Below are 18,015 nucleotides of genomic sequence, written 5' to 3'. Positions count from 1 at the left end.
TTATAAGAACTAGTGGACTAAATATGTTAGTTTCTACCCCTGGTCACCCGGGACCTACTCGGTACCCATCCATTTGAGTACCCAAGTTAAAGCTTGGGGAAAGCTTGGTTTTTTCCAACATTTATCTGTTATCCATTTCATTATATTTGCAGCCAAATCAAATGTAGGGGTGTGCCGATTAATATATGATAATTGAATTTAGACTACCCTAAGCTTAAGATAAGATTCTGTCCACAGACCATCTATTGTACAGATCTGGGTAAGTTGTATTTTCGCTTATCTCCTATCTGAGTTGGTATCAATCTAACTGACCCGTGAAGATCCAGGGTAGAATAGGTCTTTGGCAACCCATGCTTGTCGTAAAAGGCGACTATGTTTGTCCTAAGAGGCAACTTACGGGATTGGGTCGTCAGACTTGCTGACTTGGTTGATGCATGTCATTGTAACCCAATGATGTAGATCGATGCTCATGATGTCAATCACTGGATTGTCTGATCTGGTCGATTATTTACAGACTGCCATCATATAGCTGGAATTTTGCTGCAGCGTTTAACAATAAACAAATGAACAAATAATGGTACACTTGTTAGGAAGTCCACAAGGAAGTGTCTTTAGTCCCTGCAATTTACTGGTCTCAGACTTAAAACAGATTGATGTCAATTTCTCACCCTGCAGTTGATGAAAACAACATGCTTCACAATACATATCAAAACAGAATGACTAGATTGTGTTTTTATGTGTTGAGATTGAAACTGCAATCAATCGGCTTCAGATTTAGTGACAGGTGTGCGCATCTCTTTACACATGGACGTGAGCGTCATATGCCGTTTGATTTCTTCCAGAATAATTCATGCTGCTCATAAAATCCTGTACACTTCAGTATTGACACTTAAACTGTATTTCATTACGAGCTCGCAAGTTACATGACGATTATTAGCCGATAGTGTTTCCTGATCATGAATCTTTTCATTACATAATGGGTAGTGTTAATTATGCAATAACCCAATCTGTAAACTTGGTATAACGATCCGATAAATATGTAAATGAGGTCACCGAGGTGGATATATCCCTTTTATAAGCTATATCAATGCAATGTCTACTTGTTCGATGAACTACTGCCTTACATTCCCTATTCCCCATGTATTCATTGCTTCTGTGCAACACACATGGCTGCAAATCATTTGTTAATATGTAATAAATGAGGCGGATCACTCAGGCATTGCATTTGTAGGAGGTTTCTAACATTACTTTAGTGAAAAGACAGTAGCCACTCCAAGTGTCAGTATCAATTGTGACATCACAAACTGCCTTACGATGTCGGATTTGTCAGCAATGCAAGGCAGTGCCTCACCAATCAGACAGCTAAATCTTATAATAAGCAATACTAAGACCATTGATACAAACTTGGACCATCAGCCATTTCTCTCTCTGGTATTGAAGAAGGAAGCTAATATTTGTAAAAAAGTATTGAAAATTTTATCATAAATTGTTTATCTATAAACTTATATCTCACTATGCATTCTTCTTTCTTTTTTCGATCCTGAGTGGAAACGTGTCTGAAATAAAGGTTTCCAGCTTCTAAAGTGAATTAACCCTGTCATACCTCACATAGTCACGGTCACCTCCCAGGTCTGGGTCATTCGCGCTATGCATGCTGGCTGTCCTATTTGCACTGATCATGTGTCTATCCCAGTCAACTCATTCTCTTTCAAGAGCATATGGACTAAGGAAATATGATGTGGACATGGACAGGTGGGCATATAACGATGGTTCGATGATGTTTGTGGACCGTCAGAGGTTCAACGAGGTTCAGATGTCTTTTGCTTGTCCGACTGTCGCACCTCGGGAGTACGGCGATGTTCAGAGGTTTGACAAAGTTGGATGTTTGACAAGGTTCGAGGTTCGGTAGGACGAGGAACCTACGATAGTGGGTGATCCAGTGAATCATCTCAGTGTCGAGAGTGAGAAGTCTGTTTGTCCCAGTGTGAATGCCGATCCCCTGATGATTGCACTGAATGAAGTGCAGTGACTGTCGATGCTTGTTGATCCCGGGATGAATGTCTATCGTCTTGTGAATCCTCTCATGAATGGGAGGTTATACGAATCCTGGTCTTGAATGAGAGATTTTGAACAATGGACCGAACTTGTAGGGTTGACCGAGGTACCAGTACTATGTGTACCCTCCAAAGGTAAAACAGGAGCAAGCTCCAAGTTAGTCTTAGAACACAACGAGATGAAAGTCTGAACCTCAGACGGGTTCGATACTTTGGCTGAAGTAAGCCGGTCATCTACACTCGTGTCTAACGAGAGGACACTCGGGATGTCGATAGTAGGTTCAGCTTTGAAGGTGGATTCATGGAGACCTTAGACATGTCGTCTGTGAGAAAAGAGTCAGAGACTCCCTCATCATCTAACGAGATCATGGAACAAGAGGGATCCCTAGTATCATGGCCCGTCGGTGAAGGTGATTGGGCCAACCTGGCTTTCATGACTGGTGTTTTCTTATTTTACGTGGATTTTTCAGCAGTCTGACACCCAACGCCAACATTTATGCAGGTACAGTTTGAAGGATTCATCTGGTAGATCAGAGCATAGCTCGCATCGCTCTAAAAAAACTGCATAATCCATGACAATCAGAACGCTGGGAATGAGGAGAGAAAACACGTCGGCACAAAGTGCAGACAAGTCGCCCTGTGGACTGCTTGTCCATTGTGAAGAATAACTATCTCAAACAGAGATATAAGTAAATTTGCAGGCAAGAAGACGACAAAAATATGAAGATCGCTTGCAAGGTTAAAAAAAACAGAATGAATTCTTGTAATAACAACACATCACCACTGCAATGTGATTTGAAAGAGAATGAGTTGACTGGAATAGACATGTGATCAGTGCAAGAAGGTCAACCAGCATGACCCAGATCTGGGAGGTGACCATGGCGATGTTAGGTGTGACAGTGAAAATTAACTTTAAAAGCTGGAAACCTTTATTTCAGACACATTTCCACTCAGAATTGAAAGAAGAAAGAAGAATGCATAGTGTGAGATGGGATAAGTTTAAAAAAAATCATTATATTACCTCTCTGAAGTAGTATTACCAGTAAACAAAAAAATGGTTTAAAAACTGATTTAAAGGGAGAATTGTTTTGGATCAGTTGGCAAGTCAGAATCAGGTAATTCAGACAACACCTTTCCCATCTGGTAACTAAGTTTATGATCTAAATCACTGCACAATAAATTACTACCAACAACTCTCATTAAATAGCTCCATGTCTAAAGGCCTGTACAATAATCATTATATTGTCTTGCCCAATACTAACAAAAAATGGCAGCAAAATGTGTCCCTTTAAGACAAGGGTGGATACAGTGTTTTGTTTGTTGTTTAATGCTGCACTCAGCAATATTCTAGCTATATGACGGTGGGCTGTCATTAGTTGAGTCTGGAAGATAATCCAGTGATTGACATCATGAGCATCGATCCACACAATTGGGATACGATGACATGCATCAACCAAGTCAGCGAGCCTGACCATACAATCCCGATAATCGCCTCTTGCAACAAGCATAGTCACCTCTCACGGCAAGCATTGGTTGCTGAAGGCCTATTTTACCCGGATCTTCAAGGAGTTGGGTGGATTAAGGTATCTGTTCTGATGACAAATATCTGCATCTAGCAATCTGGACTCCCAGAAGTGAAGGAATCCATTTCATAGCGCAATGCACAATAACATACGCTCACTCAGACCTTGTCATTTAGCAGAGATGCCCAACCAAGGCAGTTAGCAATACCTGGCATAATTGGTGCCTCAAATTAATTATAAAAACTTAGAAACCATTATTTGCATATCTGACCATACAATATGGTTTTGTTCAAATTTTATCATCTAAACATGCCAAATTCCACAAACCTTCCCATCACAAGTTGAAACAAAAGTTATCAACTGATAAATTGATTATTAATGCTTGTACAATAAATAGCAAGGTCAGTATCCCATCAAATTACAAGCAAATATTTTTCTACCAAACATGCAGTTATATTTCACTTAATCGTATCAGTGGAATTTGGTTCAAATATTGTAATGATTCCACCCCTACTGGCTGGCACCTCCGTTAAAAATGAACCTTGGAACAATGTAAAAAGGTTCTCACCTTGGAAGAAGAAAGCAGTCGTCAGACCTCTTGCCTCCCCCGTATGAGCCCAGCAGATGGAGGGGATGGTGGGGAATGGGCACTTTGATGGGGCTGACATTTTCGGAGGAGGTCTGAGACAGTGACGATGTAACTGCTTCCACCGCCTGCGAAATTAGCCTTTCCATGTGCAGCATCCAAGCAGAAGTCTCATGGAATGCCGAGTCTGAAATCATCACACAGTGTCACAGAAGAACGAGCAGATACATGGATGTCACACATTCACCCGCATACATAGGAATGCCTCATCACTGGTCCGTCCTCTTCATTGACGGACCCAGCTGTTCTGATAATACGATAAAACAATGGAGATGGGCCATCACTGAATGTATGCACAATGATGTGTCTCCTGACGCACAGCACCAATCACATATGTTCACAAGTGACAAAGTAACATGGACTTGAAGTAACTCCTCTATGCACCCATCGATTGTTGGACAGCAACTGGTTACTGAGCAGAAGGTTCTTTTTTATCAAAGCAGATGCTTAGATGAAAGCTTACAAGATAATAAGCCATGTGCCTCATGTTTGTCATTTTAGATGATGTTGCAAGTGAATCAACATACGCGACAAGTTTCAATTCTTACATAACATCTACAGAAGAGTCCTCTGATTGGATTTACTGTTTGTGTGTGTTGTGAGCAATGACCCCTGCTGTCTTGGTGTGATGACATGCAATTAACCACATCAACAAGCCTAACCACCTGAAACATAAGAATGCGTCTTACAACTAGCCTTTGTTGCTAGGGACCTTCTCTTACCCCAAATTCCCACAAGGTAGCCTCTTACGACCAGCATAGGTTGCTAGGGACCTTCTCTAACCCCGAATTCCCACAGGGTAGCCTCTTATGACCAGCAGTGGTTGCTGGAGACCTTCTCTAACACTGAATTCCCACAGGGTAGCCTCTTATGACCAGCATTGGTTGCTGGAGACCTTCTCTAACCCGAAATTCCCACAGGAATGTCTACCTGCCTGAGTATGTCAGCATGACTGTCTTAATATATATCACACATCTCGACACAGGTACATCGTCACACACCTACCTTACTGTCTACCTGCCTGTGTGTGTCAGCACGACTGTCTTAATATATATCACACATCTCGACATAGGTACATCGTCACACACCTACCTTACTGTCTACCTGCCTGTGTGTGTCAGCACGACTGTCTTAATATATATCACACATCTTGACATAGGTACATCGTCGCACACCTACCTTACTGTCTACCTGCCTGAGTGAGTCAGCACGACTGTCTTAATATATATCACACATCTTGACATAGGTACATTGTCGCAAACACCACCCTTGGATCTCTTTCAACCAGAGGATCTAACTGGCCTACAAATGATGTGTTCAAGGGATAAAACCCTGCTGATGTCCATTGAAAGTGTGTCATGCAGTGTAATCATTGCATCCTTATGTGCACACATGCTGCATTCCATCATGCATGCTTCAAAATGCATATATAATTAACACAGAAATGCAGGTTGTGCACATTCAAGTCTGGAACAGTTTTCAACTCTAAACATATCCATGAACAGGATTTCAAATTTGTTCATTTTAAAGGACATTGATTATTTAATCTCCATAAGGATCTGAAATGTTTTTAATAAGGCATGGTAATGATGTTCTGTCAAATGTTGAAAAAATCCTGCAAACGTCCTTATGCCACTGGTAGAATACGATACTGGACACAGATTTGTCTAGACTGGCTCAGGGGCCAAAGTTCAGCCCCAAGTTTCAGTTTTCCTGCTGGCTTTTGAAACTCTAGAAATTACCAGAACCCCCTAATTTTGGCCAGTTATAACTTTCAACAAATAAAAAAATGTATGAAAATTATTTGGTTTTAATTCTTTCCACATCGTATTCATTGCAAAGATGTCATCTCTGAAGTAACTTAGTTAGATCTTTACATCATTCACACAAACTTCAGTCACAAGTTTCACTCATTTTTTAAAAATATTTCGAGACGAAGTCGCTACAAATTGATATTTAACCAAGAAATAGACAAGGGGAAACCCTGAAGTTAACAGACAAACAGACTTTGTTATTAAATATACTTATATGAATATCACCGGCTTCTTTGTTCAACAAGAAAGATTTATAAGGTATTGATAAACGGGAACGCTGCAGTGACTGTTCCCAAATTAGAATTCACAATTTGCCATGTCATGTTATTAAAGTACTAACTAATGTTATTGCTTGGCAGAGGTGGCATGCAGTTCACGGAAGACAACCGATAAACAAGAAGAGGCTGCTAGGTTTAGTTTTACATCTTTGCATTGAATGAAATGATAAAATACTCCTAAATTTATGAAAATATACACTTTTAAAAAATTTCCAAATTTGGATAAAATTACCTTTTTTCCTAAAGGCATAGGAAGGAACTTAGTAAGGAATCCTTGACAAGTTTATTGTTTTATACCTGCTTGCCCCATGCGTGGTCAGTTTTGAAAAGTTGCATGCCCGATTGTCGGACTATTATTGTATTCACTAAGTTACCTTAACATTTGAGTTTTAATTCAGTGTAAGAGGTAAATTATCTTTAAACATTAAGCACATCATATTTAAGTATAATTTCAATGTGTTAAACTTACTAAGTTGACACTCCGCCTGTTTTTTGTTATTTTTTCCCGAGACCTGACACGAAACAGTACTGTTCGGATGTCTATCCTTTTGTTACTTGTATTCAGTTGTCTAGACAATTCTGAACTGGCAACATTCTATCTGGTCTGGTAACTTTGCAAAGATGCCAGTGTGGTTGTCTGACTGAAATTAGGGGGAATTTTATGGGTTAGATATTTCATTTCATTTCATATTTTTTCCACTCAAATAATAACGTAATTCTCTGGTTGGTTTTACAAAGCAAACTGCCTGTCCACACCTTATGATACTCACATGACTATTTCTTCACTATGTACATTGTTGTTTCGAAGTTTCAACCTAAATACGCTTAGGGTTTACAAATCTCATTAAAACCCAATCTTTTACACCAATACGATCCCTTTTCTGCCTGAAGATCTGACATGTCCAATAGAACTTTCTAGTCGGCCAATCTCAGCATAAGTAAGGATAAGAATTTATGGATGAACAACTTCTTTGTTACAATTAAGAGCGACGTTTCGGTGTAGGTTCTAACACCGTTATCAAGCAAGTGAATTACAGAGTGTAGTAGGCAAGTATATTTACAAGTAGGAGGCAATGTTTATACAGTGGAGTAGATATTGTTAAACTGGAGTAGAGAAGCCTGTTAGGGTTAGCCACAAGGGTAGTGATGCCAATCATCGGTGAAGTCAGCGCCTCAAACAAAGAATGAAGCCAGTAATCTAAACAACGGGATTATGGCTGATTGGGGTCTTTGATGAGTAGATGGTACGCCGGGGGTATGTAATAGCCTTGGTCACAGTTTATTGAGGGCTGAAGTCTTTGGATGATGATGATGGCTTCTTGTAGCTTCCTGATCTTGAAGTATTTGAGGTTGGTGGCGAGGGTTGTGACTCTCTCCCACTGGATGCTGTGGCTTGGGTAGTCACGGAAGTGGTCTGATAGAGCTGATTTAGAGTCATCTTTGGAGAATGAGCTTTGATGTTCTTTAATTCGGGTTTTGAGGGGCCTAGATGTTTCTCCTATGTAAGCTTGTCCACAATTGCATGGAATGTTGTACACTGCTCCTGATGGTTCTGGCTTGTGGCTGGATGGTGGTTTCCCTGTGGCTTCAATTGTGTTCTGAATAGTATGACTTAGAATAGAAGACTACATCAATGTTGGCCTGTTTCTTTAAGAGTTTTTGGATTTTGTGGCTAACTATTCCAAAGTAGGGGAGGCTGATCATAAAGGGTGCAGACTGTTGACGTGGGGATTTCTTCAGCCCTCAATAAACCTTACTTACTTTACTTACATATATTGGAGATTTTACGTGCGCTTTCAGACTGCAGCGTATTTCGTACACGGGCCCGGCCAAGCCATTAAATGTGTTTCCGAAAAGGGGAAAAAGTCGTTTGGCAATCCAGTAGGGGTGTTTTAGTGGTTGCTTATATAGAATTTTGGAAATTTTGAGATTTGGAAAAAATGCCAAGCGGGTTTGAGGGGCGAAAATAAAACGTGACCAAGGTTATTACATACCCCCGGGGTACCATCTACTCATCAAAGACCCCAATCAGCCATAATACTGTTGTTTAGATTACTGGCTTCATTCTTTGTTTAAGGCACTTTTTTATCCTTACTTAGTATTCCAACTTCTAAATGCCTATCAAAGAAGCAATCTCATCATCGTGGCATTTAAAATCTAGGCATAATTGACTAACTTTTAAATGTTGAAGATTTAGGGTATCCCTAGATTCAAACACTATACTCAGGAAACCTCTGAGGCCCCCTAAACCCTCTAGTTTCAAACTCTGGAAGCATTCAGACCTGCATGTCTGATTTCTGTGTCTTGAAAACGAAGTAAATCAGTTGGTTCTGAATGTAAATGATAAAGGCTGTGCCATTATATTGTTGGTATTTTATTCACCCTGTTATATCTGACGGCCATGGCATCTCCACCAACACCCTAAAGTGAGTATTATCGAAGGAATACTCTTCCGTGTGGGTCTTGTTTTGTAAAAATCAAAATTTTCAGATTGAGGTTTAAACTGAATCATTTTACAAAGCTGACATCTGACTGGCTCAAGAACCTATTCTTCCTCCAATTCAATTGGGCAGTCAAAGCTAGCTCAGGGTCAACCTGATACAACCTTCTGTGGGGGGTCGTCAGATAGTCATTGGTTTGGATGTTGTATAACACCGCACGCAATCAACCAAGCCACACAAATCAATCAAGTCACAGCATATCAATCGTGTCACACGCAATCAACCAAGTCACACGAAATCAACCAAGTCACACGCAATCAATCAAGTCACACGCAATCAGTCATGTCACATGCAATCAATCATGTCACACGCAATTAACCATGACACACGCAATCAACCAAGTCAAATGAATCAATCAAGTCACACTATATTAATCAAGTCACACGAATCAACCAAGTCGCACACAATCAACCAAGTCACACTATATCAACCAAGTCACACTATATCAACCAAGTCACATGAATCAATCAAGTCACATGAATGAACCAAGTCACACTTTATCAATCAAGTCACATGAATCAACCAAGTCACACTTTATCAATCAAGTCACATGAATCAACCAAGTCACACTATATCAATCAAGTCACATGAATCAATCAAGTCACACTATATCAATCAAGTCACATGAATCAATCAAATCACATGAATCAATCAAGTCACATGAATCAATCAAGTCACATGAATCAATCAAGTCACATGAATCAATCAAGTCACACCATATCAATCAAGTCACAAAGCCTGGTCTCCCAATGCACTTAACCCCTCATCACGACAAGCAGTACATACTTGACATGTTTTCTATCCTGGAATCCCCATGGGACTTTCTACCATGACTAATCAGTGGGTAGTAATCTTTCATAACATGTGCTGAGTCACTGTCTAATTGAACTATCAATGCATTATCATGATTGCTGTGTTATGGTTTTGATATGCTCATGCTTAAACCAAGGTCTTTTTTCGTCTTAAACAAGATGGGGGAGGGGAGAGGGGAGAGGGGGAATGTATGAAGCCCATTTCTGGGCAGTTTTAGTCTATGGACCTTATGATGATAACATAAAGCAAAACCCTTAAAAAGGGCAAATTTCACTTTATACCTTAACTATTAGTCAGTTTGGCAAGGACTATGGGACTAGCGCCAATGTCTAGCACTGGCGTGTGTGGACATGCATGTGTGCCTGTCTGTCTGTATGGGTGGCTGTACTAGAGAAATGATGTGAAATGGGGTTAATGTCGCATCCAAGATTATTGCAACTATATAGCGCCATGCATTTTAGTGTGTGTCCACTTGTTCCAGTCGGGACTGATGCCAGGGATATAGTGCAAGATAACTGAGATACCCATTCTAACATGAGTGTCCCACTCAGACACAGCACACTGACACCGAGCCGACCAGTCCTTGATCCGTGTCCTTTATGGACAGTGCCAGACAAGGTAACAATCCCAGAAAAACAGAAAATCTGACAAACTTTAAAAAGACACCCAAAACCTGTCTCTTCAAGACAGCCTTTGACTAGATCAATCATAGTCTAAGTGCATTTGAGCAGTTGTTTATTGGAAAATGTGCCATACATATTCTTAACTTAATTTATTTTGATTTAAACATATTTTATTGTGGAAAATCAAAAGGATTAGGCACAAGTGACACACTTACGAGGCCTTCTCCTATATACATTTCATTACATTGTGGTATGTGAATAATGATAGTGCAGAATAAATGAACAGTGCATAGGAATTATAGACAAGTAATGAGAAAATATAATATCACACACATATACATATATATACAGTATTACTCACAAACACATATACCTACATACACTCACACATACATATACACACCTATACATATATACATATTATAAGTTTTTTGGTGTACAATGGTACATTTGGGAAGGAGATTTAATATATTCATATAATAACACAGAAGTTAAAAAACTAAAAGACATTTTAAATTTATGTGAAGGGCGGGAAATACAGAATATAACTCAGCTGTGATAATTACATTGAATGCTATTGTTTAAGATCAAAATTAAAGTTATAACAGATACCAAAACTAACAGAAAAAAAATAAATATATATATATAATTTGAAAATATAACTAAAACTTTTTGTATTGAAACAACCATGCATTAAATTAATTTAACAAGTACTATCTTTTAAAGTCTTTTGGTATGACACGGCCAGGGACCGAACCCCAGACCATCCGCTCTCTGGTCAAATGCTTTATCTTCTACACCACGGATGTAGTCTCCTAAACTAGAAGAAGTTTTGTTTGTTGTTTAACACCGCACTCAGCAATATTCCAGCTCTATGAGGGTAGAACTAGTGCTGTGCTGAGGTTAAACTATATTTAACACAGAGAACGTGTAAAACAGGCACAAGGTTGCACCCATATTTTTTTCCAAACAAATATAACATAAATCGTGTGAATAGGATGCATACGAAACCAATACTTGGGCCAATGTGTGGTACTGTAACCGGGTCTTTGGCTATCTTCCCGAGGCAAGAGAGTTAACTTACTTAAAAAGTCCAGTTTCCACCCTTGCCGAACTAGGCTGGTATCATGGAGTTACATTTTGGCTGGACTAACGAGTCAATGCATAGTCCAATCAAAATCGTGCAAAGAAATCGAAATCCGGTTCGTAAACTGCTGTGCAGATTTCGGTCTATTGCAGGATTTGCACAGCATGTGCACCGCCAACTCGTTGTCAAAAGATATTTTCCAAATCTTTCATGTTTTTAATCAAGGTGCTGACACATTGTGCAATGTAAGACCCGTTTTATCACAACATAGACCTTGAATTATCAATCAGATCGTCTTGACTGTTTTGTTTGAAGCAGATGCAAGTGATAAGAGAGGTGGAATCTGATTGGTCTAAAGGAGAGGCTTAGAAGGGACATAACTCGTAATAGCTGGTGGTGCTAAGATAGAGCCCAGGAATTCCAGCCTAGTCTGGCAAGGGTGGAAACTGGACTTATAAAGTCTGCTAACTCTCTTGCCTCGGGAAGATGGTCTTTGGCATGATGAGTGAATGCCTCAACCAATAGGCTACCCCACCACCTATATATGTGCAATATTAGAGGGGGTACCATTACAATACTATCACAACAGTGAATGGCCCAATAGTGACACAGAGTCCTTGGATTAAGATCTGCATTGCTGTTTGCGACTTTAGCCACTTTTTTCGCACCCAGGGTGACATAAAATTCTGTTTAATCTCATATGCTCAGATAGTTTCCAGCATTGAAACTTAATTTTTACTGCACATTTATTAAGATCAACTTCAAATGATAAATAATAAGTGTTCATCACTGATTCTTTTGTTGAGAAAAAAATCAACCAATTCTCTGTGAAAATAATTAATCTGAACAGAAAGACAATAGATGTATTATAGAAATATAAAGTATATACTTATTGAAATAATAACTGCATTTGTCAACAAGCCTAATAGTCGACAAACTACACATGGCTTGAGGAAGCACACTTACCTCTTGTATTCATTCACAGTGGTCAAAAATCCTAACTTGCTATGCGTCTTAAATCATGTTTTTCTCCACTAGAAATATAACTATAAGTTTCATGTAATCAAAGATAGAACCATATAAATTGGATGTTTTCCACATGATGTCTCCATTTGCTGCATGTCAGTAGTATTGATTTTTCCCCAATCAATGAGAAACAGATTTTACAGTTCTCATCTAGGACAACCAAGCCCTGTGACTGACTTACCTCTACAGCTATTTTACAGGGAAATACTTCCTCTTTCACCTGGATAAACTACTTCTGACTTCAATTTCCACCTTTAAACCGGGCAGATGGCTTCAATATATGTGGGCAAGCGTCTGCCATATTCTTTTATGGTCATACACTGTATAACATACTCTAAACTCGAGATATAGACATTATGAACATTGCTGCTTGAATTTAGAATTCTACAGATTCATTTTAAAGTAAATTCATCATGACAGATCAAGTTAAAAAAGAAAATTGAAAATTAAAGACTTTATTTAAATTATTAAACTGAACGGTCAGCTTTGTATACAGGTATGGGAGCAGTTTGAATTTTCATAGACTGTAACATACACAGATTCGTTCAGATTGTTCAAATAATGAGATTGGAACCAATAATTAAAACAATAACATGGACATAATGAAGTTTTACCATTGAACAAAGCACCAGTGAATTTCAAAATTGATTAGTTGAGTATTCAACTAGAAACTGAACCACAATTATATTTCTCATTGAATTTAATTAAAATCAGAAAATAAACTATGATTTTTGTTGCATATTGGAGGCATTATTTATTCATATTTCAAATGCAAACTCTTAATCTGGATGTTACTCTATTACACTTGATCACAAACATTCACGTACACTTTACTATGTTTACAACAGGGCTCGATTCAGCTGTATAAAACATGCAAAAGTGAAACCTATTATTGAAAAATGCAACCTAATATTTACGTGTAACAAATTCCAATTTGTCTCTGATTTACCCTTATTTGTCCAGACAAAATAGATCTTTGAACACACTCATTACCTCAAAAGTCTATTTACCATATTACATTACTAATCCCTGTGTTACGTGTAATTCGTCATGCTTTCGGGGGGTTTGATGTCATCAAAATATGGGTACTTCAAGATTATGTGCACGTTTTAAAGCAATTAATGTATGTTACACTGGCAGCAGAACTGCCTACTTTTCAACTTTGATATATTTATGGGACCAGGGTGAAACCTGGTTTTGTTTGGGGCAACCTGGTTTTGTTTGGGGCAACTTGGTTTTGATTGGGGCAAACTGGTTTTGTTTGGGGCAACTTTGTTTTGATTTGTGCAACTTGGTTTTGTGTGATGCAACCTGGTTTTGATTGGGGCAACTTGGTTTAGTTTGGTGCAACCTGGTTTTGTTTGGTGCAAACTGGTCTTGATTGGGGCAACCTGGTTTTGTTTGATGCAACCTGGTTTTGTTTGGGGCAACCTGGTTTTGTTTGGTGCAACCTGGTTTTGTTTGGGGCAACTTGGTTTTGTTTGGGGCGACTTGGTTTTCATATCAACATGTACCTGGTGGAAGTTAATCAAGTGTCTTAAATCGAGCCCTGATTTATCTTCAAAGTGTGTTGTTTACTTTGTAAATAGCAAGGATGTACACAAATATTTCAATAATACTGGTACAAAGGTATGAAGACTGGATCACATCTGGTAGCTGAACATGTGATTTCAACCATGCTGTTTTCTATCAGATTATTGAGCAGGGCTACAGATGAACTGGGTATTTGCGTAAAATACCCCCAAAAATATTCAAAACCCAATTACTTTCAATTAAATGAAAAACTCAAATGTATAAAAACAGCACGCGTAAATACCTAGTGTAGCTTTTTCAGCATGTTTACAAAGGAGTTCGGAGTCAAGCCTATATCTTTTTAACAGTTATATACATCTGAAACATTATATCTTTTCTTGTTTTAAATCTTAAAATGTTTACTAATTTTGGGAAAAACCCAATAGAGTGATGAAAAGATGAGTGAAAAAATATTGGTGACCCAATGAAAAATGCAATAAGCCAATTAAAATAGAAACCCTAGAGTAAAAACTCAATTGCTCAAAAAGTTATCTGGAGCTCTGATGGAGCAAACAGAAAGTAGGCCATTATACCACAAACATTTCTAAAGCATATTGTAACATATTGTAACATATTGTAAATTGCAGAGAAATTTGATGACATGCGTTATGTCATGTATATGTCCATATATTTAGTGAAAGAATGTTTGATGACAAAATCAATTTGTGGAGAATATACATCGATCTTCTACTACGACAACTAGGCGAGGACGATACACTTGGTACATGTCAAGAAGGCAAGGTTCCAACATATGGTTCACGACTCACTATACAGAGAGAGTGAAAAACATTAAAAAAAAAAAATTAAAAACATTTTGGGTCCAGATTTACAGATTTGGTGGAAATTAAACATATCAAAAACAGTCCTAATATGCAAGTTATATCAGTAACAGTAGAAAATGTTGTACATTTATTTATTGTTATTGTCAGCGACAGCAAATGATTTAAGTGTAAGTAAAATGTCAAGTGCAGTCGGCATCACCTCGTAATTTAGGATTCCTAACACTGGTTGTCTTCAAACGTAACAGGCTTGATCGCTCGAGACGTTTCGGAGTAGGACAGTTTCTAGAAGGCTGCTATGTTAAGGAACTTGTTGTCATGTTGACATGAAAACTTAGTTGCCCCACACAGAGTTGCACCTGGTCCCATAAATTTCAAAGTTGAAACGTGTACATAATCTTGAAGTACCCACAGTTTGATGACATCAAGCCCCACAATGTGTGACAAATTACACATATAACATGGGGAATACTTATGTAGTACGGTAAAACAATCTTGGAGGTACTGAATTAGTTCAAAGATCGATGTTGTGTTTACAAATAAGGGTTCAACATAAATTTGTAATTTTGACGTGCACTGGCTGCATGTGGCCACAAATATTAGATTGCATTTTACTAAAAAGGTTGCACTGGTGCATGTTCTATGCAACTAAATCGAGCCCACAGAGGGCAATTTGAGGCCTTTTTCGACCAGACATGTGCCTCATCTCCTTTCTAAGTGAGGATTGGATACCTCGTTGTTAACAAATGACAGCACCCAACACTATTCAGAATTCAAGAATGGAGCACAGCCTCTTTCAGGACATTCAACAGTGACAACATCCTGAACATTCGCACCGACATTCACTCAAGTGGAAGAGCGTCTGACTTAAAAAAGCAAAAGGTCCATGGTTTAATCTCAGACCACATCATACCAAAAGGCATTAAAAGATGGTACTTGTTGTTACTCTGTCTGGCGCTCGGCATTAAGGGGCTAAAACAAGGACCGGATGATACAGTGTCTGAGTGGGGTATCCATGTTAAACTGCGGCAGGGTATCTCAGTGAGCTAGCACTATAAATCGGCATCAGTCCGGACAAGTTCCAGCAGCCACAAATGCAAATCGCTATATAAGTGCAATAATCCTGGACGTGAGGTTAAACTCCTTTTCACCCCCCCCCCCCCCCACCCCAACACTTATTTGACCCATTGCAGTGTTTTATTTATTGTAAACCTAGCGTTGTGTTTAATAAATATTTGTTGATATTGTCGTCATTCACTGTTTTTTATAATTAAGTTCTGTACGAACCAATTATTCAGTTTACCTCTACATTTCAATTTGAAATCACCTCAAACACAGTCAGAGGTTGGAAAATGCAGTTATACACTGAAAGTTTAGTGCACAGCCACAATAACGGTTACAAAATAACCATGTAAAATACTGTTTTGCATTGATACAGCAGCCTGTGACAGCAAAGTTGTTTTGCAATTTGACTTATAGCGATACATCTATATATCAGTGTATCATCCACCCCCTAATACAGAATTTATACTGGAACAAATGCTTAGGAATTTTAAAATACAGGATATGCATATTTTTATTCCTGTGTATTGTAATCTGATGAATATCGATTGGAACCTACTGTCAACAAGAGGGGATGTTGATAGTTGAGCATTTGCCACTTACCTCAATAAAATGGAATCTGTCTTTGATATCGGTCACTGATATATGAGTAGATGTCAAACCTTGTACATTTCAAAAATGTTGTCAATGTATTCATGATGAAATTCATAAACAATTTATCATAGATGTGAGATCTCTGGTTATTGATATCATAATTCAGAGTGATAAACACCACTAATGATGACGACAATAACTATCAATGCCATAAATCAGACAATGGAGGATAATATATAGGTAATAAAAGGATTAAGTCAATTGTAGGCATGAACATGTTATGGTCTAACAAATGAATGTTGTTGTTTCTGGTGCAGGTATTTTAAATTAGGTTTGGGGAAAATGGCAAAATATATGTTTGACAGCTGTTGAATTTTTTATCTACACTTTGAGAATAAGAATGCATATAACATGCATATGGGTAATTTCTGTTTGTTTTTGTGTGAATGATATGCCATATTGGATGAAATAATCAATTCAAAAATGAAATGCATTTGACAAAAATATTTGTATATGCAAAGTAACAATAACCTACAGATTCACTGAACTTATATAAAATAAACAATACACAAGATAAAATAGTAAAATATTATGATTGATCTGCTGAACATTCCCAAAAAATTATCTTTAAAGAAACCACATTAAACTCATTAGAATTTAAATTTATACAGACCTTGATAAAATTTTAATTTATATTAAAATTTAAAACTGTGTTCCACAATTTATTATCAGGTTTAAGACAGTAATTTCATGATAAACATTGTTTTTAGCAGTATTTACACTATTTTCCACAAGTATTTCAAATCAACACATCGTAAATAATCTGTTGTGAAGAAATGTAACCTACATTTTGCTTGTCTGAATTTCACAGACTTATTACATAATACCAAGGGAGCTAACTCTTATTTGACAGGTGCTTGCGAGGCAAATTTAATGTTTTCTACCACAAACAAGCCTTTCAAAATGATGAAAAATATATGGAGAGGTGATAGATAACATAATATTATTAATTTTCATAATATTCGTCGCTTAAAAGCCGTGTGCTGGTGAATTTTAAATCAGCGGGTAAAAAAATCGTCTGTCTGCAAAATGTTAGATCACCGCCTAGCGCGTGTTTTGACATTTCTATGCATGAATGATACCACAACGATAAATGAGTGATTTCACGATATAAATTTACTAATTTAAAAAACAGCTACTCACATCAATTTTAAAACGTGCTTCGTGTGTTGTTATTTCCTAGATTCTATATTTTTACCGAAAACTTCGACGATATATTTCCAACCCGGAAGTGAACATTCATGTCGATTCTTCAAATGTGGTACCGGAAAAGATACGGAAAACACACTTCGTAATTTCAACGAATGAAATACGATTGCGAATTGTTTAAGGTAAATTGCACTGACATGAATACTAAATGTTGCATCAAGATAAAACCAATAAGTAATATTTGTGGATCGTGATTAATGTTCCCGAAGCGGTTTATCGTGAATGTAAAACGCATAACAATATTGCCTTAATAACTCACCCGTATCACACAGGATAACGCATGACTGAATTGATATGTAAAAACAAACCATTGACATTTAAAAACACACACAGTTTTGTGGTGTTCTTACTTATCACACTCAAATATGTACTGC

At 37.9% G+C, this 18,015-nt stretch overlaps 1 protein-coding gene across 3 annotated transcripts in view; it reads right to left on the bottom strand.

The window, feature by feature from the left end:
* The window catches only part of LOC139470695 (uncharacterized), a 176,886-nt gene extending 159,219 nt beyond the window's left edge, over window positions 1-17,667 (bottom strand). For 2 of the 3 annotated variants that reach the window (XM_071252935.1, XM_071252937.1), the window contains exons 1-2: window positions 17,576-17,667; window positions 4,146-4,350 (exon numbers count right to left, since the gene is read on the bottom strand). In XM_071252935.1, the coding sequence (XP_071109036.1) occupies window positions 4,146-4,321 (176 nt within the window). In that variant the 5' untranslated portion in view covers window positions 4,322-4,350; window positions 17,576-17,667. Of the gene's footprint in view, window positions 1-4,145; window positions 4,361-17,575 lie in introns of those variants that run through there. The other variant, XM_071252934.1, reaches the window with a different exon arrangement.
* Window positions 17,668-18,015: the final 348 nt, after the last annotated feature.

The sequence above is a fragment of the Haliotis cracherodii genome, unplaced genomic scaffold (genome assembly GCF_022045235.1).
Source record: "Haliotis cracherodii isolate W230 unplaced genomic scaffold, xgHalCrac1.p SCAF_21, whole genome shotgun sequence".
NCBI classification, from domain to species: Eukaryota; Metazoa; Mollusca; class Gastropoda; order Lepetellida; family Haliotidae; genus Haliotis; species Haliotis cracherodii.
Note: the sequence above shows the minus strand (reverse complement) of the source record. Positions and strands in the feature narration are given on the sequence as shown.